This window comes from Chlamydotis macqueenii, chromosome Z, assembly GCF_036417535.1.
Source record: "Chlamydotis macqueenii isolate bChlMac1 chromosome Z, bChlMac1.mat, whole genome shotgun sequence".
Taxonomy (NCBI): domain Eukaryota; kingdom Metazoa; phylum Chordata; class Aves; order Otidiformes; family Otididae; genus Chlamydotis; species Chlamydotis macqueenii.
The window spans coordinates 60,355,298-60,382,472 of NC_141593.1; the positions used below are offsets into that span (position 1 = coordinate 60,355,298).

The 27,175-nt window shown below is 40.8% G+C and overlaps 1 protein-coding gene across 5 annotated transcripts in view; it reads right to left on the reverse strand.

Annotated features, from left to right (window-relative positions):
* The window catches only part of EPB41L4A (erythrocyte membrane protein band 4.1 like 4A), a 144,381-nt gene extending 118,799 nt beyond the window's left edge, over nt 1-25,582 (reverse strand). For all 5 annotated transcript variants that reach the window (XM_086771201.1, XM_086771200.1, XM_086771199.1 and 2 more), the window contains exon 1: nt 25,194-25,582. In XM_086771201.1, the coding sequence (XP_086627327.1) occupies nt 25,194-25,292 (99 nt within the window). In that variant the 5' untranslated portion in view covers nt 25,293-25,582. The remainder of the gene's footprint in view (nt 1-25,193) is intronic.
* Nucleotides 25,583-27,175: the final 1,593 nt, after the last annotated feature.

The following is a 27,175-nucleotide window of genomic DNA, read 5'->3' on the forward strand; positions in this document are numbered from 1 at the left end:
CTAGATATTCTGAGGCTCTGAGTTTCATCATGTGAAAGGTAAAATAATCAAACAAACATGACAGCAGCTCAAGAAAACAATAATTTAATTTCAGGTATAAAGGAATATTCTAATACATTTTATCTGAAAGAAGATTAATGCCAACTTTTAAGCATTTAGCTTTCTTCAGGTTCAACCAGACAGGCTGTTCTGTCAGATCTGGCTCTGCAGGTTTATGGAACTATATAAGCCAGCAAAAATGAGCCAAAGGATGGGTAGTTTCATATAATGATTGTTCCAAATTTGAAGCTACATTGAAATTAGCACATAAAGCAGAAACAAGTTGTTATCCTTCACAGTGATGGGGGTTTTTCACTTCAATTTGACACAATCTGCCATTAAAAACACACTGTATTTTCTTCTTATGGATGCTGCTTTTTAAAGAACGTAACGAATTGGTAAATTCTTTAGATGAAATAAACAGAAGCAATCTCTAAGCAGATCTTTTCAGACTTTACCATTGTATCTCTTGTATCTGTATTTCACTCACATAGATTATCTATGTAATACAGGACCCCACAAATTCCATGTTCACAGTTATCTTTGTAAGTCAGACAAGGTACTCTGAGCTTTTTAAGTGTCACACTTTGACTTACATATGCAGGATACGTATGCAACTTAACTTGTCATGACTGATTCGATCTACACCAAAAATAGATAATGGATACTTAAAAACTGCCCCTCAGTTCACCTTCTCAAAAAGTAGTAAACAACCAGGAGGATAATAGATTTTGTTTTTAAAAAAAGTGAGGGAAACTAATTGTACAAATGCTAATTGGATTTATTAAAAGGAGTGGCTTTGTTAATTGCCATCAGCCCTAAGCTCCTTCCAAACAATTCTGACCACTGCTATGCAACAAGCCAACCCTCCCTCGCTCGCCCTGCAGATACAGGCATGGCTACACAACTCAGAAGCCAGGCTTACCTGGCAGGTAAGCCACACTCAGCTGGGAAGCCGTAGGAACGGTAGCACTGCACCCAGTAGAAGCTGTTTTCAACCAACCCCGTTACAGTGATGACTCTTTTTATGTGAAGTTTAATAACAGGCACAGATGCATTTTGAAAAGGCTAAAATGAAGACTTCCCTTTTGTGGGACCTCTCTGGTTGAGTGAATGAGAAAATGACCTTAAAAAATTTGCACCCTGCTTGAAAGTCACGTGCCTGAGACCTAAAGATCTTCATGTACTGCTAAGTCCATTATAAGGCTTCATGTACTGATAAGCAACATAACGCATAGCAGCTGAGGTCTACTTTCAACACCGCTGGGCAACAAAATAAAGATTTCAACCCCACAATCTGTTTTCTTGAAATAAGTCTTTTTTTATCCCTGCTACAAACCTGAAATAACATAGGTAGCAGCTGGAAGAATGGGTGTTCCTGGAGCTGCAACCAGGAAGGAGAAAGCCACAGGTGCATTAAATGGAGGCAGAGCAAAACTCTGCCAGAGAAAGAGGCAGAGAGAGCACGGCTCCTTCTCCTTTCCCACTACAAACACTGTGCTGTGTGTGAAATAACAAGCATCTTGGTTCAGCTCTGCTTTCTCCTGCCTGACAGACGAGCTCTGCACATCCCCTCTGCCCCATCCTCATACCCTCACACCGCTGTCAGACCCCAGCTGTGAAGCTGCTGGCTCTGCAGAACCATCATCCCATCACAGACAACACGGTAAGAAAGACCACACGTAACAACAGCATTGCAAGCAACCAAGGTGACAGGAAGAAAAAACCCATACACTCACAAACACCTAATAAAAACAGAATAAAAGAAAAAAAACATAATAAGAGACTGGGGATGAAACTGAATACAAGCAGCAACCAAAGTGCACAAGGACAGGAAAGAGCCTGTCAGGCATCAATTTATTGTGCAGTTTATCCACAACTGGTAAGAAAAGCAAAATTTTTACTTCCCCTTGGGTACTGCGTGTAAGTCTCATTACAGAACACTCCCACTTAGGTGAAGTATACAGCACGCAACCTGGATTGTCTTTATATTCCCGTCCTACTGTTCACCATCTATGAGGCAAAAATCCCATGCCTTCTCCAGGCCCTACCTTCTCCATGGCTTGCTGCTATTACGCAGGTGAAAGGATAAGCTGGTTTAGTATTTCACAAACAGAATACAGGACAGAGTAATTTGTGAGAAGTGATCTAGTAACAGAGGCTTTTTGGCAGTCCCTGTTTGGCCAAGTAGCGATGAAGGAAAAATTTTAATTGCTCTGCCAGAAAGTTACTAACGTGTTGGTAACAAAATTCTCTGAAACAGACCCAGATGTGCTGTTCAGATTTGTTGTTTACTCACTTTTAACACTGGCCAAGACCGTGTTCATTCATGACACCATCAGAAGCATACCTAACTTTATCAAGCCAAGACTGGCACCCTGCAGTCATGTCAAGACAAATTACTTCCACAGTGATGCTCCACAAAACCTGTCATAAACCAGGAACTGTAATACTGCTATTTTCTTCACAAGCCCTCAAACCATTTAAAAGCCAGGCAACAGCTACAAACCCACTTCTTAACATTATACTAACAGAAACTTTGGGAATATTTGGATCATATCCAAAAGCTTCCCAATCTGGCCTCGCTTCTACCCAGAACACACTGCTGCACACAAACAATGCACAAAAATACACCTGGCCTACTCAGGCAGCACGTTGTAAACATCATTCAGAAAACCAAAAACAAATAAGCCTTGCTTCCAGGGAGATTTCATGGTCCCTGCTATGATGAAGGTTTTATCACAGGCGCAAGCAATTCTGTCTCCACTGATCTGGTTCCCCCGCTACCTTATTTTTCCATGTCTTAGACAGAAATACCTAGGAATGCATGTCAATGTTAACACTGTACAGCTAGAATCATCTCTAGTATCTAGAAGAGACTGATTAATGATATTTTTAAACAGTCAGTAGCTGAACTGGAAAGAAAGGCTGCAAAGAAAAAACACTGGAGAAGAAACAGACAAAAAGATCCTAGCTAGAACATACAGAAATAACATAAACAATATGAAAGATCTGTTCTGGAACATTTACAAACTCCATAGCTTACAAGTTTAGTGCCAGTCAATGGAAATCTACAAAGCTATGTAAGATACCAAATATGCCACTAACACTTCAAAACCATACCTGAAAATCCTGGCCTTATGTTTTCTGGAAAAGATACTGGAAAATGTGAAACAATACAATACTTTTATGAATTAAATGCCTAAAAATGTGATTTCATGCAGTCACATAATATTATATTAAATCATGCTTTTTATGTAAATACTGTTTTTACATGTTAAATTAGTCTCTTGACAAAGGGGATTAACACATGCAGCAATCTTTATGGTATGCTCATCTGCACAATTGCATCTAAAATTAAAAGATCCCAGTGAATAGTGATGTTTTTAAGCCTTTTCCACCAATTCAAGTCCTGTTAGAATAACATTTACATAATGGAGTTTTAAAAATTTCTTTTGAGAAAATCACACATCCCTCCCCATTTTTTCCAGGCCTCTGTCAAGGTTATCAAAGGTCTTCTTCAACAAAGGAGAAAGTGACAGCAGTCTGACCCACAGCCTTTTGAAATCAGTGGAAAAATTTCCATTGACAAAACAATTGTGCATCTATCCTAGATCACTAAACATACAAGGAAAAAAAAAAATGCAAAGAGCTATTCACAAACATGTTCTCACGCACACCATAGAGAAGTGGGGAATAAAGCCAGAAGCTGTGGAAAGCAGGGGTTTCTTTGGTAACTCACTTGATTGTTGCAACACTGAGTGTCACATTAACGAAGCTGCATATAAAAAGATACAATTCCAATTCTTCAAATTTACAACATCTTAGTCAGCAAAGATGACTAGTATTGGACGTTACATGGACAACACATCTGTAACTTTCATCCTGTTGTCCACTAACTCACATGAAAATACTAAGAAAATACTCTGTTCCTTTTCAAGGGGTTCAAAAACCTGTTCCAGCCTTTAAGGAATGGCACGTGAGCGACAGCAATTCAGCAGTTCTTCAGCCACTAACCTCCTGGAAAAGAGCTCTGGCCTTTCAATTACTTTTTTAGATAGATAGCGATATGTAACTACATAATGTATTTCTACTTTTATATATCTATTATATACTTTTTAATATACAGTATATATAAGTTATATACACACACATACAGGTGCTCTGCTTGTTTATCTACCAAGAATTGCTACTCCTAACACATCTGACTTGGGAGTAACACTATCAACACCTGGTGCTGGACTTGCAGGACAAGAATTCCTCAAAACGTAAAACGAGGAAAAAATGTTCTAACACAACTGAACTGCCACCATGAAGCCTAAGCTTAGTTACAGACCACCAACACTTTATTGTAATTCCACTGTCAGCTGCCCACCAAGCAAACTACGAAACTTGCCAGATCAAAGGACGCCATATTAAAGAAAGAGGGACACACAATTCAGCAATTTTATGCATGACTGTAAAATGTTTGAGTCTATTTTCTATGAAAGCTCAGTCCTTTCATAAACTCAGAAAATGTGTATTTTATACTTTTCCCCCAAATACTGCACTATCAAGCATGGAGCTTTAACGTAGTACCAATTAAAACAATTGTTTTACTTTTTCAAAAATGCATCAGCATAATTTCTCCATTTTGACATCATATATTAATCCATAGCAAATTTATTGATGAAAAGTAAAGTTCTGGGGAAAGAATGAAAAATAACTTGGTGAACAAATGGACACTACAGTATGAAATAAAAATACAGTCAAAACTGTTAGATAATGGGTTTGTTTGATGACAAACTTTTTGAGAATATTATTTTCCCCGTGTTTTCGCCACATCCCCTATCACACAAAAGGCAGGAAAATATTTTGAAAGGTATTTTTATATTGTGTAATTTTTTATTCAATTTCAAGGTAATATTTTAAATAACTACTCAGTAAAACCAAACCAATTACAAAACTCTGCAGGTAATTTGCACAGAACACATCCAGATGCTCAAAAATCAGAAAATTAATTTTCATAATCAATATTTATTCAAAGTTTCCGATTTCCAGTTAGCTTAAAATACTTTAGTTCACCTTAAAGCAGCCCAGGTTCTGTAAACCAGACAGATAATTAATTTTTTTCAGTGCTAATTAATCTGCTGAACTGTGAAGTGCAACATTTTCTTGTTGACAACAGGCTACTGCAACATGAAGTTGAAGTAAAAGGAAAAGGCCAAGTTGGAAAAAAGAAGAAACCACACTTTGTTCTGCTTTTGTAATAACATTCCAGCAAAATGGTATTATAAATTTTAAGATTTACCTCTAGAATGATGAGCCTGTTGAGAAGCCTGTGGAGAACAACTCCCCATGTATTAACACTTTTCTTAGAACTAGTACAATGCATTGGAGCAACATTTTATTTTCATAACTCTTGTAATGACATCCCAATTCATAATGTATAATAAACGTGGTTGCATTAACTCTACCATCAATAAAGGCAGAAGTCCATACTGGGCCTAGATACAGACCATGAAGTGTAATAAATACATAAAGCAGACACATAGCACTAGAAACAAGAGTGGTGATAGCAGAGCATCACTGGAGATGCCTTTTTTTTTTTTATTTAGAGAGGAGACACAAAGAGACTGCCAAAATCTGTAGCTCCCTGTAGTAGGGATTGTAAAACTAAAGAAACAATAGCTCTAGAGAAAACATACACAATAAATCAATTCCTACACATCAGCACAAACATTTTAAATAATGACTCCCAAAAGATGGCCTTATAGGGCAGATTTAACAGTATTTATTAAAGTATTTCTGATCCAGAGAAGTGGGGGGAAAAAACCCTAAAGTTTACAGGTTGCATGAAGTATGACCTGACTTTGTTGTGTAACACTGTATTATGTAATTATTTATTGCTTTTACTATTCATACCATTCAGTTAACTGAAACAGCATGATAAAAAACTCTTCTCAGCAAGATGAACAATAAACTCCTCTTTTGTAAATTAACAAACACAACTAATTTATCTTTGGAATATTCCCGGTTTGCTTGCGCGAGTAACATTTTTGCACAGTCTTCAGAGATAAAATACCAGCACCTGTGACTTACAAACTACAGTGTTGTTTAAAGAAGTGTTTTAAGCAGAGAAGGTACCTGAGAGAACACGTTGACTTCAGTGCAGAGGTCGTAATGCCTATCTTTAAAATTACAGGGCTTTGGATAGTATCATTCACATTTTTATTCGTAGGGATATGGGAGTATCTGAAGGTCAGCGGGCGTTCAGTCCTTCTTTGCACCTCAAACAGCTTGAAGTGGAAACTCTTGGCAAATTCCCCGGTGGATGCTCCCCGCTGCAGGGCAACCTGGCAGGCTGTGATCCAGGAGATCCAGCTCCCACATGCTCCTGCCCACAGCGGCTTCTCTGGGAGGGGAGAGGGAGCAGCTGGGATAAGCCCTGTTCCAACCATAACCAGGTGGCATACAGCTCCTTGGGGATCACAGCCAACTGGAGTAAATTAAAGTAGTCCTCGGGCTACCTTAGACAGTGCTGGGCCAAGTCAGGAGAGGACAAATACGCAGCTGTCCTTAAGACAGAGTTCAAGGAGCCCATTCTCTCTTAATCAAAAACATTTTTTGTCTTAATTTGGTCGAATATTAATAGTTTTACAGAGATCTTCATAGTGTACCTCCTGCCCTTCCCATCTCTGTAGCCACCAATACAAATAGTAGCAAGTCTAGGTGGGAAGAAGCATGAATGGAAGGGAATATTACTTCTGCAGTGTCATTTGTACTTCTACTGCACTCAGGATTTTTGGAGCCAGATGACAAAAATTCAACTGCAGTGCTGGTGCTGGTAGGTACTCCTCATCCCCAGGAGATTCATCAGGCAGGCAACTCAAAACAAGCTGTCCCTGAAGACAAGCATCTCAGCAAGCCAAGAGCCAAACTGGAGACAGACATGAACTGTTATTCTTAAGTTCTACAGAACATCACTAAAACTGAACCCACACTGGAAAAACACTGGAAAATATTGGTTCAACACCCTTTTTCTGCTTCTGTAATTTTGCTGCCTGCACAGAAGTTGGCAAGAAAGGTGGTTAATGCTATTTAAAGAGTCAGCCTAATGTTACACTGTCAGAACAACATGACCACAAAGACACTGGAGAACTTTTCAAATATGAAAGGTGAGAACTGCCTAATAAGAAGCCATTACACATTCAGGTCCATCAAAGCCTGAGCCCAAACTGCAAGTAGCTTTGCCTGTGGAAGACATGAGGTCACTTCCAAGAAATCCTGAGTTTTCTAAAATCTTTCTGAAATCATGAGATTTACCTTTGGGAAGTGAATTCATGCAAACTTTTAAAAATGGGAAGGGACACTGGATGCAACAGTGGCAGGGGGACATCAAAAATCAGATGCATAAAATTAAGCCAACAAACTTAAGAATGAAGTTTCTCTTAAGAGAGAAATAAGTGTCTGTGGCTGAAGGCATTTTTTTTAAGGGGAGAGGGGTCAGGAAGTTGGCAGAGCTGGCGGTGAGGTTTGTTTGCATACTTTTTTGCTCAGCTTCTGTTTTGTGGGTTTGTTTTAAGTCAACCTCTGTTCCTTGAAGTTAAATAAAGCTCTAGATTTTTGCCTGAACACATTTCCAGTCTTCAAGGTCCTCTTAGATCTTCTAACAAAGAACTGTACAAGAACTTATATCTGGTAGAAGGACTTACCTCTGGTGAGATTGATTTTAATTAAAATGGAAAGTAGCTGTTTCACACCACAGCACTTCTTCCCCTCACATCACTTGCCCCTTCTGCTCTATTACTGTCATCACCATTTTTAGAGAGGAGAGACTAAGAGACTGCCAAAATACTGTAGTTCCCTGTGGCAGGGATTGTAAAAAAAACACTCATCCCTAACTCCCAAAACTTAAAGTCAAAATAATGAAACAGAACAGAAAAGGAAAAGAAAAAAAAAAAATAGAATTTCCCCCTTTCTTCAGTGCAAAGACTTGAGGTGCAGACCCTCCCAAAGGGGTCAGACTGGTAGCAGCAAGACCTGCACACTGCTCGCTTGCATACCATCTCAAAGCATTGGCCAGCAGACCAATCTTACCAGTTTTCAGTCTCCTCATCATCTTCTTCACAAGACTGTTTCATATCGGATCTTCTGGATTTCCACTGGATCCCAGCCTGGCTGAGTTCAAAGCTGCGTTGGAATGGGCAATGTGCTGCCAAGCAAATAGCTCCGGGGACAGCCAACACGAAGCACGGAGATAATGATATGCATTTGGAAAGCGTGTTGTGGTTTGGAGCAGGGGAGGGAGAAGCTGCCAAAGCTTTTGCAGAGTCACAGGGTTAAGCCCTGTCTGCATGGAGACTCTCAGAAATATAGAGCAGAACAATAATCCTTACAGGCAGCAGCCTAAGGACCACTGCTGCTCAACCTTTCAAATAACTATCCATCCAGGGGCATAAAAGTATATACTATTTAAAAACGTGTTAAAAACATTAATTGATTTGCTGCACACAGTGAGAAAGGCAATCTGTGCACAACCTTATACACATGGACGAAATTGCTGCTCAATGTTTTTTGCTTTTGTATCGTTGACAGTGCAAGGTATACTTGCACTGTCCTCTACTTGCTGGGAGGCCTCCCTCTCCCTCTCACTTACCAGAATAGGAAAACACAAACCAAGGAAGGTGGGGGTAGACTAAGAAGGTGATTTAGATTAATGTAGTCCTTTCTGCTCATCATGCAGGAAGGACATAATACAAGAACTACTCAAGAAAAACAAAAGGGAATTGCAAAGCAGGATTTTAGTGAGGACACACTGCAGAAACAAACATGAGGTTTCATAGGGGTACACAAAAATATTGGGCAGAAGAGAAACAGCTACGGTAAAGCAAACCAGTCCTGATATTTTCCCTAAGTACATGAATATGAGACAGTAGTGGAAGACATCTGCATACAGCCTAGTGCCGCAAATACACACATCCTCCCTCATCTTGGTGCCAAGCTTGAGTGCCTGGTCCCTACCCAAAGTCAAAGCTGTTCATCATTTCCTAGCATTGAGTCTCCCAACATAATATAAAAAAGCATGTTAAAAAAGGTTAAAGCTCAAATGTAGTCTGTACAAAGAGCCACTGAAGTTAGGAAAAAACTAAAGCAGCTAAACTGAAAACAAAAATGATCCTGACAAAATGTCAGAGAAAGCTTTCTAACCAGAAGAGTAACAAAAGACTGCAGCTGAGCTCCTGGGGGGCTCCTTTAGTTGAGGTTTTCAAAAACAGATCAGACCAAAAAAAACAGTAGAGAATGAACCACATATTTGTGACCATGCCCTTATGTAATGTAATTCTCTATAAATGGACTACATATCCTATTCATCTAATTCCCTTCTATTTGTGTTGCTCTACAGAAGCAATCCTAGCCATTGAGAAATTATTAGTTTACCTTCTAGAAAAAAACCACCAATCATAACGCTTGCTTTAATTCTGAGCTTCCTCACAAAAATATGCAGGCTTACTGGTTTTAGGAGACAGCAGGGTTCATGCTTTTGAGTTCCTCTCTGCAACCATGACAACAGAAAGTTTAAATTATTTTAAATGAGAGCAAGAGAGGCATTCCAAGACTTTGCATCAAAAAAAAAAAAAAAGTGAAATCCAGTATGAGAATCCGACTGTAGCACTACAGATTCAAAGACTTCCAGAGAAACAGAAGACCCTTGAAGATTCCTGTGTAAGCTGAACTACAACTACTACAACCTGTGCAGGCTCTTCGCCAACAGCAAGTGAAAGGGAACACAAGTAAATCCCTGCATTGCAATCTAAACTAAACTGAATTTGTAAATACTTGCTATTCATACCTGCAGATGGCTACCACAGCTGACACTTACCAGCTTGATCATATGCCCATACATTTCGATAGAAACTTATAAGAATCAGCGGAGCCCACAAATAGTGCATGCAAGTAAAAGTAATCTCACCGGAGAACTTAATTTTAGATAGGATAACACACCTAGCCAAATCACAGAACTTTCAGCTCCATGTCACCACATAAATGACTCTGTAACAGTCAAACCTTCCTTTTGACATACAGTTTTAATATGTTCCTCTGTGAAGAATTACAGTATTGCTTAGAGGCAAACATTTCTTTGTGTCAGCAGCAGCTGTTCCTTAAAACTGTTAAATCCACATTTAATTATCTGGGCTTTTTTTTTTTTTAATTAAAAATACAGACTCAACAGCACAAAATCCTCTATCTTCTGCTTCTAGCATTGAGTAAGAAAATGCCAACTCACAATACTGCTGCCCAGTTTCAGCTCATGGGTCTCTCTCATACACAAGGCATCGTAAAGCCACCTCGATGCAAGTGATACTGCTGTACTGGTATTTACTCTGTAACTGGTAATTCAGGCCTTCAGACAGTTTTTCAAAATTACCTGAGTGCCAAGCACAATCTTTACAAAAGACCTTTGAAAGACTCTGAGGCAAGCATCTGAATACTTTTGAAAACAAGTATCATGCCTATGTCCCTTGTGCACAATTCCAGTCCTGCCTATGATTACATGATACAACACAATCCCCATTGATATTGACAGGATCTTCCTCACCAAGATCTTATCCTTGCAATTTCTTCCTTTCCATATGCACATTTTTTTCTGTTTTGATTTGAGATTTTTTTTGCTTTGATACATTATTGCTTAAATGACATCTGAGACAATCCAACAAAGGATAGTACTATTTTTTCTCCTGTAGCAAAACATATGTAAGCTGACTAAACCCTAACCACTGACTTAACTTATTTTGGCTTAATCAAGCTAGATAAAGATTCCCAGTGTCACTGGAGGATATAATTCCCAGTTGAAGCAACAACCCAAAACCAGAACAAACCTTTGTTCAAAATAAAAAGTTCTTTTAAGCAGATCTAGCCTTCTATCTAAATGAAGCAGATTAAGGAAAAAAAAAAAACCCACAAAAATAATCTGTTCCACCAGGGTTCAAACCTGTTATTTCACGACCTGTCTATTATTTCACCAAAGTATTTTTTCTCCTCTAATCCTTAGCACGGAGATGTATCTATGTGTGTTTCAAAGTGCTTTAACCTTCTCCAAAGAGGAGGCTCCAGGGAGACCTGATAGCGGTCTTCCAGTACCTCAAGGGGGCCAATAAGAAAGATGGGGAGAGGCTGTTTAGTAGGGCCTGTTGTGATAGGACAAGGGGTAATGGTTTTAAAATAGAGGGAGGTAGATTTAGATTGGATATTAGGAGAAAATTTTTTACAATGCGAGTTGTAGAACACTGGAACAGGTTGCCCAGAGAGGTGGTGGAAGTCCCATCCCTGGAAACATTCAAGGCCAGGTTGGATGAGGCTCTGAGCAACCTGATCTAGTCAGGGATGTCCCTGCTTCTTGCAGGGAGGTTGGACTAGATGCCCATTAAAGGTCCTTTATAACCCTAATGATTCTATGTTTCTATACTCCTTCTCTCACAAGTGAGTAGCCTATATACCATCAGCAGTATCATAACATGTAGCCAAACAGACTACAGCAGAATTCTATTTTTTTTTCACCACGAAAGCACATGCAGTTAGTCAGAAAGACAATTTTTGCATCCAGATAAAATCTTGAGGTTTGGGCATTTGATGGACTGTGAGGGCTGACGGGTTGATCAAACGAGTTAGATAGATTGTGGGTTCTGTGTCTTGATAAGCTCAGTACTTAATGTGGAATTACCTACTAGGCCTTTGGCAGATGAGCCACCTTTGCAGCTTTGTGTCAAAGATGCTTAAAACCTTCACGCTTGCCTACAAACCGTCATGCTCATTGCTCCTGGAACCACAGTGCTCCTCCCTCTCAGCCTGCCCCAGGCAGGGGCAGTCCCGCTGCTAATGCTAACCTATGATCTTTGTCACTTAAGGAAAGGCTAAGCTAGGCAAGTACGAAAATATTTGTATCAGTCTAAACTGTTTCCATGTTTATAATTCTTTTGCAATGAAAACAAAACACCCTTAACCAAAATCGTGACAGCCACGCAAGAGCTGGATACACATTGGTCCAGAACTACCCATAATAGGCACTTAAAGTTTGGGGCAGACGCCTGGTGCGATTTATTCACAGCAGAATTCTGCACATTTACACTACTAGAGCAACAACACCAGATTAATCAGCTGTTCTGCTGCCTACAGACAATATTCCCTGAACTGACAACACGGCCTCTTTTCTCATCCATCCTCCCACCCTTGCCAGTTCGCTCAGGGGTGTATTGCTGCAGCCCCAGACGGAGAACTCTGTGAGGCAGGGCCCGCCTTTGCGTTGGCTGTTTGTGGAGTACTTTGATGTTTTATCAGTGTGCTCAAGTGCTACTACGACTAAAACAATCTATCATTCTACAGAAACTCCAGCCCCAGCATTGTACAGGAGGAAACAGCTGTACACTTGAGAAATAACCTAAACCTAACATGTATCATGAATGCTGGAGCATAAACTAACAGTCTCAAAGGCATTGTTTAATTAAATATTCAGTCTCTCTTACAGTTTGGAAATGGCTAGCGCTCCTGACAGAGCCCAAGGCTTTCTTTGTGTATACATAAAACAATTCACTACTGCAATTTCCTTTAAATCATTCTTCTGGTTCCCCACTCCTGCTTCAGACTTAAAAGAGCTAAGAAGAATCACGCTTTTCCCTGCATTATGATTTTTTTTTTCCCTTTGTGCAAGCCTGTACTGAATAGAAAAAGCCTGTATCAGGCTGGTCAGGTTTCCTGTTCCTCTGTAACTGTTCCTAACTGACTTCAAAATACAAGCACATTTGTATGCACGGTGAACTTCATAGCAAACACCTGCTTCTTAAAGGTGCTGTAGACTCTGCTAGCTCCTGTAATTTACTGCTTGAGTACATTCTTTCACTTCCTTTTTTGTGCACTCAGAAATCAATGTTCAAAATTCAATTACACTACTTTTCTACAGTTGAAGTGATTTTTCTTATCCTGTATTCCTTCTGTATGCAAGAAAACAAATATGAATCAGAGCAAGCTTGAGAAACTAGATAACAAGCAGCAGCCTGTTAGATGTCCTTCTAACAGCTAATAATACTGAGTCCATCTGCTCCATGTGGTGAGACTTATGTACAAAAACATTGCACATTAAGATGAAGAACCTTAATTCACTCTAGGCAAAGGCAGAAGAAACTCCACCAATTTCAATACAATTACATCAGTCCACCGGTGGATTGGATACAAACACACACAGAGTATAATGATCTCAAGTTGAGCATGGAGATGGGCATAGCATATACATTTTATATAAATTCAAAAGACAAGTGAACACAGTAATGAAAACTGGCTTGTAGTTTTGCGACTTTTCAAGTGCATGCTTAAACTTCAGTTGAGTAGGCAGGTAAGAATCTAGCTGCTTTGAATCATCATCAAGAAAAGACACATGGTAGGATTAAATAATACTGAAGAAAACATCACACTTTTGATTTTGGAGTTTCTTTAAGTGCATAATTTGCTTGTGAAAAGTTCTGGATTAATATTCTTGGAGGGAGGGTTCTAAAAGTACACTACAGGTATGTCACACATAGCAACAGAAGTATTTCTGTATGCTGCCCTACTGTAAAGCTTTAACTCTGATCTATAGAATACTCATGGGGAAAAAAAAAAAAAGTTTAAAAAATATATATTAAAAAAAAAGAAAATAGAAAATGTCATGGGCTCAGATACAGGCCACATAACGGGGAAAAAAAATACGTCTATAAGAAAAAGCTAGGTTTGACTCCTTTTCAGTGAACTCAATGCAGGTGGTTTAATTCCCTCCCAGTCAAACCTTCCTCTCAACTAAGTACGCCAAGTCAGAACCATGCTTTGCTGCAGGACTTCTGCCTTCTTCTGCAGTTTCTGTATGCTACATTAAAATGTTGGGCTCTTACAAAAACACAAACAGCACAAATCAATGCAAAGAAATATTTACAATAAAAGAAAGGAAGTACTGAGGAACTTCTTTCCTTTTGGCATTCTATAGATTCCTCCCCCCAAACATCTTAATTTCACCAAGACATTTCCAATTTCTGTACAGATACACACACAATATCAAAAACAAACCTATTATTTTTTTGACCGTCCATCCTAACTTTTGTTCATCTGTTCACAAAGCAGCAGACATAAAAAAAAAAAATAATTTGCATTGCAGTTTGTCTTTAAATAAAGATTTCGGGAGACAGTTCTGCTTCTATAGCAGAATTTTTTCAGGGAAGTGGGGAAAGAGGAAAAAACAGATCTAAGATAATGGAATAAAGATTCCATCATGAAAGCAACAAACAGCTTTCATGCTCTAAACAGTCAGTCTCAAGATCTGAATGCTGATGAAAGGCCAAGGATGACTAAGAAAACGTTTAACTTTTATTTAAAAGGTAGAAAGTTCATATGTTTCTTTTATGCGAACAACATCTAACATCTTCATACAAGATCTAACACATTTTATTTTCAGCATCATCATTTACTAATCGAGCCTGCTCACAGAAAAATTGGGTCCAATTTGGCTCCTCTTGAAGTTGGTGCCAAAGCACACCAAAACACCTACTGTCTTCTTTGGAACTGAAACTGGGTCCACAATTTCACGTATTCCCAAATCAAGGAAAGGCTTTGGTAACTCACTATTGCTTTCACAAGAAAAAGAAATATTATTACCAAATCAGTGCCTGAGGAAGAGAATTGGCGTTTGTGGGAATAGCCCAGGGACACTGGAGGAACAGCTGAGGGAAGCACAAGGGCAAGAGCATTTTCTTAATAGTAAATCTCAGTCATACCTATTTGGAGTATTGGGAGAGCAGAGAATATCCCTTATTTTTGGAGGACAGTTTGTTGAGGTGATTTTAAAGGCACTATAGTTTATCAAGCCAGAAGAACAAAAGACCACTCAAAATAATCCAGAATAAATGTGGTACCTTTGAACTACATCAAAAGCTTTTGTTTCCAAGTATGATCCCATGGCTTTGAAGCTTCCTATGTTCCAGGTGAAGAATGTACATGCTGAAAAGAGAACTGTTCAGCCAACTTAAATGTTATACACAAAAAGGTATATGGGCATGTTTTTTTTTTTAACATCTAGGTCCTGCTGAGGGACTTTTAGAGAGAAAAAAAAAAAGAATAGGGGGAAGAATATGGCTGAAGAATCTGACATCACTTCAAAATAGAGGCAAAATATTTTATCTTTGGAACTTAAGGGCTTTATTCCATCAGGAAAATACTATTTAAAAACAACTTTAAGCCCACTCCCTCCTCCCCTACTCAAAGGAGCCGATGCAAATTAAACCTAAAAAGCTGAGGGCAAGTCAGGACATTCACACAGCTCTTCAAAAGGTTCCACTACAAGGTCTTGTGGCTTTTTTCCCTTCTTTCACAGAGGAAACAGCAATATGAGAAAAGGTTTTTGCAAGTTTAACGATACTGTCAGTTTGCATCTCTCCTTCACTTGCCCAGGGCCTTTTTCTCCTGATCGCCACTATGAACGTAGGCTACCTTTCTCCCACGACCCCTTCTAAAGTGTCCTGATTGCTTCTGAAGAGAGATCCAGGCACAGTTGCCAGGATCATTTGCTGCATGGTCCCCAATATAAGCAGCTTGCTTTCAGTCATTCAAGCCAGCCTTCAACATTACCCAGCAATGCATGCGCCTTCAAAGTACCCCGATACATATCGCTCACCCCTTGCAGTCATGCTATGGCAATCAGAATTAGGATAGTCAGAGACTTGGCTTTCTTTTATTCTGGCATATTGAATAAACAAACCAACCATAGAGACAAAAGATTGCCTGTCAGCATCAAGCAGACTTCAAAGGGCCCCCAAAGGGGGAGGTCTGGGCTGTGTGCAACACAGCGTAGATGGGGCCAGCTGCACCACTCAGCCCAGGATGCCACCGGCTCCTTCCACTCCCTTGTATTGTCTTCCCAGGTACTACAGACACAGCCATAGAAAACCACAGGAAACGAGAATCTGACCATTCCTCAGCATGAACAAAAACTGGAAAAGTAGTAGCAGTCACGGCTTTCCAGACCCATTTGGTTCTGACACATGACTTCCTTTCCTTTCAACAGCCTTGATGAGAAGATTACACTACTTTATAAACAACAGCCATCCTCTATACCATAGGCAAATAGGTAACACCAGCAAAACAATTAGAGCGGAGGCAAGGCCCAACACAGTATTCTTCTGTCTCTGGTGTCAGCCAACACCAGCTGGTTTGAAGGACAGTTTAAGATGCCCCCAGTAAGAAGATGTGGAGAGGCTGCTTTCATATTACATGTCATGCCAATATTCAGAGATTACCTCTTTTCAGAAGGGATATCTAACCATTTGCTTCAAGTTGTAAGCCAGTGCTGAACTCACTCCTTGTTACTCACCTAAGTGTTCTTCCTTACTTTTTAAAACTCTGAGTAGCTAGTTTCACCAGTTTCCTGTTGTACTCACACATGGCATTAAAAAAAAAAAAAAGTGTATTATCCCTTACGGTTCTAAATGAAGCCCTTTAAAAAGACAACTCTTTTTCTGAGGGCAAAAAGAGCTAAACTCCATTACACTGCTTGTGGCCACCACTCATCCACCAAAGAGGAAAGAGGTTTGTTGCAATTTTTTTACGCTGTGACACTGAGAATCTGAGTAATACTGATGAACCAAAACCAGAACTGTAATATTTCCATCTAATTTATTTTAAAGATTAATAATAAATTAGATCTTCAATATTTAATAAATAAGAAGTGGTACTTACTATAGATAGAAAATACTTCTGGTGACACTACAAATAACCTCTTCTCAGACATAAATGAGAACTTGCTGTGAAACACATAGTATGTGGAAAACAAGAACCAGGTCTGGTGTTTTTTATCTGGATGATCTTTCTTCTGGCTCAGTCCTGCAAGATGTTTGACTTCCTTTAGTTCTGCAAAGTGTTAAAGCATGCACTTACATACGTTAGTAGCCATGCCAAATTTTACCACTAATTACACAGGGAAACTGCCATTTTCTGCTTTCCAAATACTTTTCATGCAATTGAGATATAAAAGATCCTCCTTTTCCATTACTAAAAGGCATTTTGTTTCACACAGCCAAAGAATTTATCCCTCAGTGCATTCAGTTCTCATTTTCCTGAGAACACCGGAAAGATAGTAAAGTGCTGAGCCACTTATTATCAAACTAGCTCACTCAACCAAATACAGATCTTAACCACATACCCAAAACTTCAAGAACTAAGGGAAGATGGAGTGTTTTCTTGTCTGTCTTATGGAGAGCCATTTGTAACCCTACAAAGTTTAAAAGGTAAATAATGACAAATAAATAAGTACATGAACCACAAAAAATACAGCCCTCTTTTTCCTCCACATTAGTAACTATCCATGACTATAATGACTTTCTTATATATTTTAAGTGTAAGCAGAAGGAGCCGTTGGATTTGAAAGAATGTAAGGGGTTCCCCTTATTAAACATAACTAATACAAACATCTGATAGGAGGGAGGGTTTGCCACTTGTATGCACTTCCCTCATGTCACGTCAAGACAGAATAAAAATAAAATCACCAGGGGCAATGAGAAAGAAGAGTTTGTTTAAAAGGAAACCTTACAAACCTCTGAGGCTTCTAACAACCAAGCTTTAACATAACACCCCAGGTACTATAGGTTAATGATGCATTCACTCACTAAAAATTTCCATGAAGAATAACCAAAACATGCCTACATTTGAAATTTTAGTTGTTATTTTCAGTAATGATGACTTGTACTGTCAATTCAAAGAATCTACTGAGCTGTCTTTTTCCCAGCTCTGGAAAGGTGCTACTAGAATTACATTTCATAAAAGGTCTATTCCCTTGTCATCACAGCATTTATTTTCCTCTTTCACTCATATTCCCAACTGTTTCTTTCCATCTCTCAATTTCTAACCCCTCTCCTACTACTGTTCTCCTTTCCCCCAAATAAAGAATACAAATCCACTGGCTGTGTGATTACTGCTGTCTGTGTTCCCTTGTACACCTGAGACTGGACCATCCTGACCCACTTTCTTACAGGTAAGCACCTGCCTCCCAAAAAGTCACTAAGCACAGTCTCCTTTTGACTAGTGGGATGATAGGTAATACAAGGCATGGTACGTTTATGGTGATACTGAAATTTTAGCTTTGAAAAAAAATCAGTATTTATGGTCACAAACCAAGCAATACAGCCTTCTACCAGAGACAAAAAAAAAGCACATTTACTGCTTGGGAAAAGAGGCAGGATTCCCCCTAACCCTGCAGCAAAAGCAAAGGAGCAGAGCTCTCATTTTGCAGTGTTTCTATTGGTTTTTCACTTTTAAATAATGGCGTGGGTTGACCCCAAGCATGTCCCTTTGACCCTAGTGCCTGCAGTGTTCAACATCCCCAACATAGGATGCAAAGGAAGAAGTCAGAACAAAAGCACAAATCAATATTAAAATTACAGTCTTGATCTTAAACTATGAAATTAAATTGGTATTCAGCAAGCACAAGATCTGACAAACAAGCAGGATCTAAAATGTGTACTAAAAATGCAGTCTGCAAGATTCTACCCAGATATTGAAGTACGATTATCCACTTGCAAAGATCTCACTTTTGAATACAGTACAGCTAATATAGCTGCTCCACCATTACAAAAATGAAATCCTCCTGAGGAAAACAAGAGTTTAAATAAAAAATTAAAAAAAAAAAACAAAAAAAAAAAAACACTGACAAGAATGAAGAAAGGAGAATGCATTAGTAATCTCTCATCTTTCTACCAAAAATGTGGATATTAGTAATGATGCAACATGACTAATACATAACTTCTCGTTTTCTCATGCGTGTCTCAGCAAGAGATATGTTACAGTGTGAAGTAACATAAAACTATAGCTTCTTAATGAAATTCTCTTTCTGAAGCACCTTTCAGATTATTCAGTCTCTTCAAGAGTTCCTTTCATATCACGTGGTAATTGTCAGCATTTAACAAAATGTAACAAAATTAACAAATTAACAAATGTAAGCATTTAACAAAAAGGCCGCCTCACACAGCTTACATTTGTCCTGCTTATATCAAGAAATTATTAGACCCCTCTGACAATAGTATTACTCCAACCTCAGGTTGACTAAGAGGTAACTTAATTTAAAAGTTAATGGATTTCCTTCTTGCTGTCATACTGGTTTCATTAATTGAGTTAAGTGCACCTAGGGAAAATAAAGCATCTCAGTGTTCATTTATTTTATGGTTATTCCCTAGGAGATGCAAAATTGCTAGTCTCACCTGTAAAGACACTGGCGAAATTAGTAATCTATTTCAAATATGTGACAGCAATTTTGAGAAGTAGTTAATAGCAAGGTTCATGAGCCCTTTTGTTCCTTTCATTCTTTTTCTAACAAGAACCGTGCACCATTTCAGTCAATTTTTAGAGGACTGAAATAGTGCACAATTACACATGCACCATCTTGTACTCAGCGTGCAATCAGATTACTGTTTTATATCCATAATAGAAATTTAAGAAAGAACAGTATCTTTCTAATATGGAAGTGCTATGGAGTATCATTAATTTACATTTTGGGGGCGTTTTTTTGCTGCTGTTTTTGTACAAACAATCATTAGATGTACTGTATGTTCGAAATTAAAGAAGAAAACATGTTCTTATTTACACTTGGAGCTTGACATATTATCTGTTTAGTTTCCCTGCTGGTGTGCAAACTAGGCACACATAAAAGAAAACTGTAGCTTTATAAAGAAAAGAAATTAGGAGGTTGCCAACAAGACTTAGAATGGTATTGTTTTTTCTAAATACTATTTTCAGTGGGGGTTTATTTGAAAAAAAAAAAAAAAGCTAGATTTCAAGATTGTGTCCTTTTAACCAATTCACTTTTTATTAGCTATTATTTTCAGAACAATATTCTGAATATCTTGAAGAATCTGCCTTGAAAATATCTATCAATCAATATCAAAGAGGGCCAAGGAAAGAATATAATTAAATATGCTTGAGCTTTGATATTACAGTTTAGTAATTAGTGTAGGTGGTAAGTAAATTGCCATAGGTGGAAAGCAACAACAATCTGCCGTTTTAAAGACTTTTAATAAGATTTTTAAATAGTGCACCTGCATAACTAAGAAAATTTCCCACAGAAAGATGCTTTCCTTTTTTTTAAAAAATGTAGAAGTATAAAACAGCAGAAATCACTATCACAAATACTACATTCTGTATTCACACAGCAAACTACTACCAATTTGACTTTTAATGCTAGCTCTTAATTAGAATAATTAATGCAATGTAAGATCTTTCTATTTATAGGGCTCTATTTCCTGCTGACATGTGCATTTATTAAGTATTTTCACCAGGGAAGAAAATAAGAACCTACCATTCCCATATTGACTCCTTGGAGTCCATAGAGCTAAGTTAGCTTTATCCAGAAATGCCCCCCACATTTTCTATATCTACTAAATTTTGAAGGCATGAAGACTACAACATTTTGAACTGCTCAGATTCAAAAAAAAACCCAACAGACTTCACTGGGGAGTGAAAAAAAAGAATGCCAGAATAATCACCATAAAACTTTCTCAGAACTGGTACATTTACCTATTTCTAAATATTATACTAAATCATATTGTCTATTATTCCATAAGTGTCTTAACAAAGTATCATATTCTTATGAACCCATTCATGTTTTTTACATATCAAGTCATTGAACACAGTTCCTAACCTCACTCACCCACTATTTCAGGCATTTATGTGTGTGCGATTTTTTGGGTTTGTTTTGTTTTGGGTTGGTTTTTTTTTAACCATGTTGAGATGTTGAACCTGCTTTTAGATTGTTGGATCTCATTTTGTTAAATTATCAGTAAATCATCATGATGAAAAATCTGTCTGCTTATTGCCCAGATGACAACTGCACGCTTTCTTTGGAGAGTGAGCAGCTTATACAGAGATTCTACCTGTAAGTAGCTTACAAACCACGAAATGCATCTCTGTATGGAGGGCCACATTTGGAGGGCCAGACAGCCTTGTATATCACAGAAGTGCCAATTAACACCTAAATCTACCAAGTAAATGGTATGGAGGCCAGAATAATGGTTTTACAATAAAATAATTTTACAAAACATATACTGTAAACTGAGTCTTTAAGGAAGAATTAGTGTTATCTGTCCTATTCACCACTTCCCTTATAGTGAAACTTTGTTGTTGGCTCATCACATATGTCATATTAAATAGGACTTAGACAGCACAAAAATAGTGCTCAAAGAGGAATTTCAAGGAATACTTCAAAAGTGCAATGACCAGATGGCTTAAGACTAATTAGAGAGCTTGTTCACTGGAGAAGTACCTAATATTTTTTTTAAGAACTTTATTCCAACCAAAGATATACAAACACAAAATAGAGATGTTTCATAACATTTTTTTAACTTCTTCAGGAAAAAGAAAACAAATATTTGAGTTAAATGTTTTCAAGAAAAATAAGTAAGAGTTGTTAAATTCTTACTACATACACTTTACAGATTGAGCGTTCTTCCTGAAAGAGCTAATCACAAAGAGGCTTCACAGAAGTATTTTCTAAGGGCCCACAGAGGTTTCCTTGACCTCCAAAAACAAGTTTGTGCAACAAGGCACATCAGTCTCCTTCTGTGAGGACAATTACTCTCATTCTTAACAGAGTCAAAATACGTCATCACCACAACCCATCAGTCAGATAGCATGTCAAAACACTACTGAAATGTATTGTGATGTCAACAAATAAGCTATACCTACTTAGAAGGTATACTGTACCATAAAAATGCCTACGCTATTCTTTAAACTACATGAAGATGAGTCAAAGTAACAGTCCTGGAAAAGCGACTCTTTTTCAGTTAACAGCTGTTTCATCCCATACTTGTAGCAAAAGGCTGTTAAAAACCCGTCTCTTAATTGGCATCTTGATTTTGGAGGAAAAGCTGCCCCAATCTGAGACCAGATTCGGAGAGCCAGCTTCCACATTTTCACACGACAGTGCCCTGACCTTAAACCACAAAGACACAGAGAACAGCAAGACACCGCTGCTAACAGTGAGAAAATAGAAACAAACCATGAGAAACAAAAGTCAGCATGAGCAACTACAAGGAGGAGATCATCACAAACCCCTCCAGGCAGCATGGCCCACAGCAGACTGGTTAGCTGCTGCCAGCCGAGAGGGCTGGGAACTTTCTTGCTTGCTCCGGTGTTGATATGTTTCATGACCTCGGAAGAGTCACTCAACCTTTTTGCACCACAGCCTCCCAACTTGGAACCAGAAAAAAAAAAAACAATTCTTTCCTTTCCCTAACAAATCCCTCTGAAATCCACAGAGAAGAGGCAAGTAAGTATCTCTAAACTGCACTCAAACTCTTAATCCTGTGCCACCCCTGCTGATTGTTTTAATCTAACCTCACTGTAGTACCAAGAATGTGTTAACAAAAGTGGTAATTCAAAAATGCCGAGCTTTGCTGCATATAGTGGCTGTCAAGCACAGCAAGTCAGAGATAACTACCAACGCAAACTAAGCAATGCATCTTCAAAACTCTGCATCAGTTCAGAAACAACTATCTCCGTCATGCCTTTATTTCAGATTCACTGAAGAAACAAAGTTGCCTAGGACTCCTACAGCCACAGAGCTCAGTCTTCCACTCTTCAAAGCAAACAGGACTAAATCCACTAAGATCAAGTAAGTACATAGACAGTAAATAGCTATTAAGTTGTGGTTTTTATGCCTAGCAGACATGCATTTGCTTGGAGGAAAAGAAGGGAAAGAAGTTGCTTGTATAAGCACTTAAAATCTCTGCTCTTGTAATAGTTAAAGATTTGTGAAACAGTATAAAAACCTAAGTTTCCTGTGTAGCTGTGAACCCAATTAAAAGTGTGAAGACAACAGAAAGGTCACATCCAGGATCTGAAGTTTCAGGGAAATCTCTATTTTAAAATAAAATATGTAAGAACATTTATAATCCATACCTCGGTGCCAAAGCTGAAATTCTGTAAAAACAAGTACAAGACTCTGCATTTTTAGATGTGTACTTGCTAACAAAAGAATTAAAACAAAACATTCATATTTGAAGGTTAAAGCACCAAGTGACAGAACATGACAAATTTTAAGTTCTGTTTTACTAAAAGATAATCATATAACTTCAGTGGAAACATATAGAATAAAAACAATGCAAATGCTCCCTGAATAGTTTAAAATGGCATAAGCCAGGACTCCGCTAGAAGAGCCAGTTCTGCCCTCCTCCAGCCGTGAAGTGGATCAGGACATGGATCCAGCTGAAGACTAACCCAGCAAAAGGAAAATCCAGTGGTTACCCTTCAGCTGGACGTGCGCTGCTCTTCACTGGCAGCTGCGCAAACACTTGTGCGAGTACAAAGGCAAGTCAGAACACAATGGTGGAAACCATTGATGAGGGGAGAGCTATGTAGTTCTTCTCTGTAGGTTTTCAAAGGCTCATGGAGCTACAGTGCTGGGGGGTGCTTTCACATTATACAAACTTAATCTTAAAAAAAAAGAAAGAAAAAAACAAAACCACCACAAAAATCCAGGCTGACACAAAACGGAGATTCCTCTTTTCCTGAAGTTCCCTGCGGTGCAGTCTCAGTGCCCACCACAAAATGTTAACAAGCTACTACTTTGCTGTCAGATCCACACCCTGTTCCAACTGACCCTATGACTGCTCCACGGGTAGGTTCACGGTACAGAAGGAGCAGGTGGAAGGGGCGAAATTTTTAGCATCATACTACATTCAGATCACATTAGGAATAGCAGGAAACCACAGCCTCATCTTAAACTAAACTGTTCTTAACACTGCAAGTCAGGCATTCTTAAAAAGAAGTTACATCTTCAGACCTTTCTTTCCCATGGGACATTGATTTTTATTAGATGCTGCACAAACTCATCACCTTTCAGGATCTGAATTCATGAAGCTAACCATGAGACTATCTTGGCAGATTAGTCTTTTACTGTATTTCTTCTGCGACTGCATATTTACAGGCAACAAAAGCATATATGCATGCATAACATACATCCCACATCTGCACACATAAAAGTTTTTCAGAAGCGTCTAAACTTAGACTTCAAAGACTCTACGTAGGTATTGAATTCCAGTGTCACAATGATTTGCTTACTCCTCCGTGCTAAGCATGGATTTGTGAGCCTATTCGCAGGCAGTTGATTCAGCAAAGCTTGACAGCTCTCAATACATGTAGAGCTAGAAGTGCCACAGATTACAGTCAAAATCATATTGTTAAATTTAGACTCACTCTCCCCTCCTTTGGGTTTTCCTTTCCCCAGTTGCTTCATCAAACTTTAATCATTCAAGCTAAAGAATACAACCATCCAGATTTTTATTCTTTGAATGTCTAGGGCAAAAGAGACCAGCCCTTTCCAAGAGTTTTAGAAGAACTGATTTCTTTCTTTTTTTTTTGTTCTCTGTTCCCACACTGAAACCACATTCTTACGCTGCTAACAAACTCAAGTCCTCGGCTTTCCGAACAAGGGCTTCATGCGTTTGAGAGATGTCATTACCGCCGCCAGGCTTAACTGCACAGGACCAAGCTGAAGGGCCTTTAGAAAAATCTCAGTTTTCACATGCTCCGTCAGGGCTCGTTGGCGCTTGGCAGGGGACGACTCCGAAGACCTCACCCGCGCCGAGGCTGCTGCAGGTTTTTCCCACCGGTCAGGCTACCGGCCGCAGGGCTGGCGTGGGGGCCGGACCTTGGCCCCCTCCGCCCGGCAGCTGCTGCCCAGCCGGTCCCGCCCCGAGGCCGGGGAGGAGGCGGGGGGGGGGGGGGGGGGGGGGGGCAACTCAACACGGGTGCGCAACCGTCGCCGCCTCCTTGGGGTTTTTTTTTTGCGGCATGTACAGAAAAATACTTGTGCCAAGTGTCCCGAGTGCTCCGGGACGGTCGGCACCTGCTGATTTAAATGAGTACCTCATAGCCTCCAGAGCTACCTCTCCCCGGTTCATCTCTCCCTCGCGCGACGGCAACGAAAGTTAAGAAATTGTATTTTCGCCGCCCGCGGAATCCCGAAAACCCTTTTTCCTACCGCCGTTTCCTTCCCGGCTACCGAATCCAGGGTGGGGGGGCGGGCACAGGACGGGGCTTGAGACCCACGATGCCGCCGGGCAGTCGCGCAGCCCGGCCCCTGCAGCGCGTCCCGCAGCCCCACCGGCCGCCCTTACCTTGATGCCCTGCTGCTGGGTGGTCAGGGTCAGCTTGGACTCGTCCAGGAGCAAAACTTCGCAGTAAAATTCCTCCGGGACCGCGCAGAAACAGCCCATGCCTGCTGCGATGTCCGGCGACGGGGCGGGCAGGCGGGAAGAGCGGCGGCGGAGAAAAGGGGCTGAGGCGCAGGGCCGCGCCCGGCTCCGCGCCCCGCCGCAGCGGCTGGAGGCCGGCGGGCGCTAGGGCGCGGCGCCCAGCCCCGCGGGGCGGCCCTCCGCCGCTGCCGCCATCCCGCGGAAGAGCCTGGACGGGAGCAGGGTGGAGGGTGCCGGGCGCTCCCTGTGCGAAAGGCAGAGAAAAAAGACCGGCGGCGTTTTAGGAATGGTGCCCAGGGCGCAGCCCTCACCCACGGCTGGCTGTCACGGCGGCTCCCCCGCCGCTGCCGCCCCGGGGAGGTACCGAGCCGCCCACCCGCCCCGTCCCCCGCCCCGTCCGCGCACGTTTCCGCGCCCTCCTCTTTGTGTGGCGGAGCGGGCGCCGGGGGAGCCGTCTCCGCGGCGGAGGGGCGGGGAGCGGGGGCTGTCCCCGCCCGGCGAGCGCAGTTACCTCCGGCCGCAGACTCTGCTAGCGGAGCGGGTAGGCGGCGGTGCCCGGCAGGCGCGGGGCCGGCGTCCCCCGGCTGCCCACGGCCGTGTACAGAGGGCGCCGGCAGCCGGTCGCCTCCTCCCCCGGCAGGGGCGGGGGCACGGGGGGCAGCGCCGGGAGCGACCTGGGGCGGCTCCGCGACGGAGGCTGGCAGACGGCACCTGCCAGGCCGCGGAGGCGCCGCCGCCGCCCGTGGGCTGGCTGCTCCGCGCCCGGCACCGCCACCGGCACATCTCACGGTACCCAGGGCCAGAGCCGGACCCTCGGGGCTCAGCTGTTGCCGGTCGCCGGCGGGGGCGATGGCCCCGGTGTCGGTACCGGCCGCGGCTCCTGCCCGCCGCCCCGCGCGCCGTGCAGCATTGCCCCCTGCTGGGGGCCGGGGGGGCGAGCGGCCGGGGCCGGCGGTGCTGCCCGAAGGACGGTGGGTCGCGGGGGCGGGGAGGATGGGGGAAGAGTTCTGTCTCCCCGCTTGGCGGGGAAGGGCTTCGGGGGACGCCGGTGAGGGTCTCGGAGAGGTCGGCTTTCAAAGTAGCCGGGCAGGAAATGTTTTCTCCAGCATGCTGTTCAGTGCTGAGCTTGCTGCAGATTTATTTAATTTAAAAACCAAAAGCGCTGTGGCGTTTAAAAAAAAAGTAAAATAAATTTTAAAAAATTTAAAACAGCCAAACAAACAAAGAAAAGGTAGAACCTAAAAGAAGTTACAGCTGCCTTTGCAGTTGCTGTCCATAGTTTCTGGAGCACACGCCAGCCCACCTTTGCATTTTAATTGCTGCACGTATCTGTATTCTGTGATTCTTTTCCCCCTCAAGCAGAAAGTCAAGACCTGATCCCACAAGTGGCTGCCATTTGTAAAAGTTTGCATGCATGAGCCATCCTACTGGAGATGATACAAAGTTTGCATGTGCAAATTTAAGAATACATATAAGTGTTCTCCCTTTATGATCGTTAACTTGCTTGTATTGTGTAAAGAGAAGATTTCTCACTTGACAAACCCTACTAGGTATGTAGGTAAGTGGCACAGAGAGTGATAACTCTGCTTTTAATCCCCTGCTCTAAGTAAAACTCCGCTACTCCCAGGAGAAAATTACTTCCATTTTCTTGTTTGATGCAGGTAGTGTTTAAACTTGGGCAATGGGGTGTTGAGATCTCTGTATCCATCCTGTAGCTGCAAAAACAGCGAACACTGCGAATATCAGGACAAAAAACATTATATATGTTCATAAGAATACAGCCTTTTGAACAACTTATAGAATATGAAGTCTTGCAAAAGCTTAACAATTCAAATTTCTGACCTTGTTTGTTGGACAATATAAACCTAATTAGAATGTCATCCAGACAGCACAAGAAATTCAGA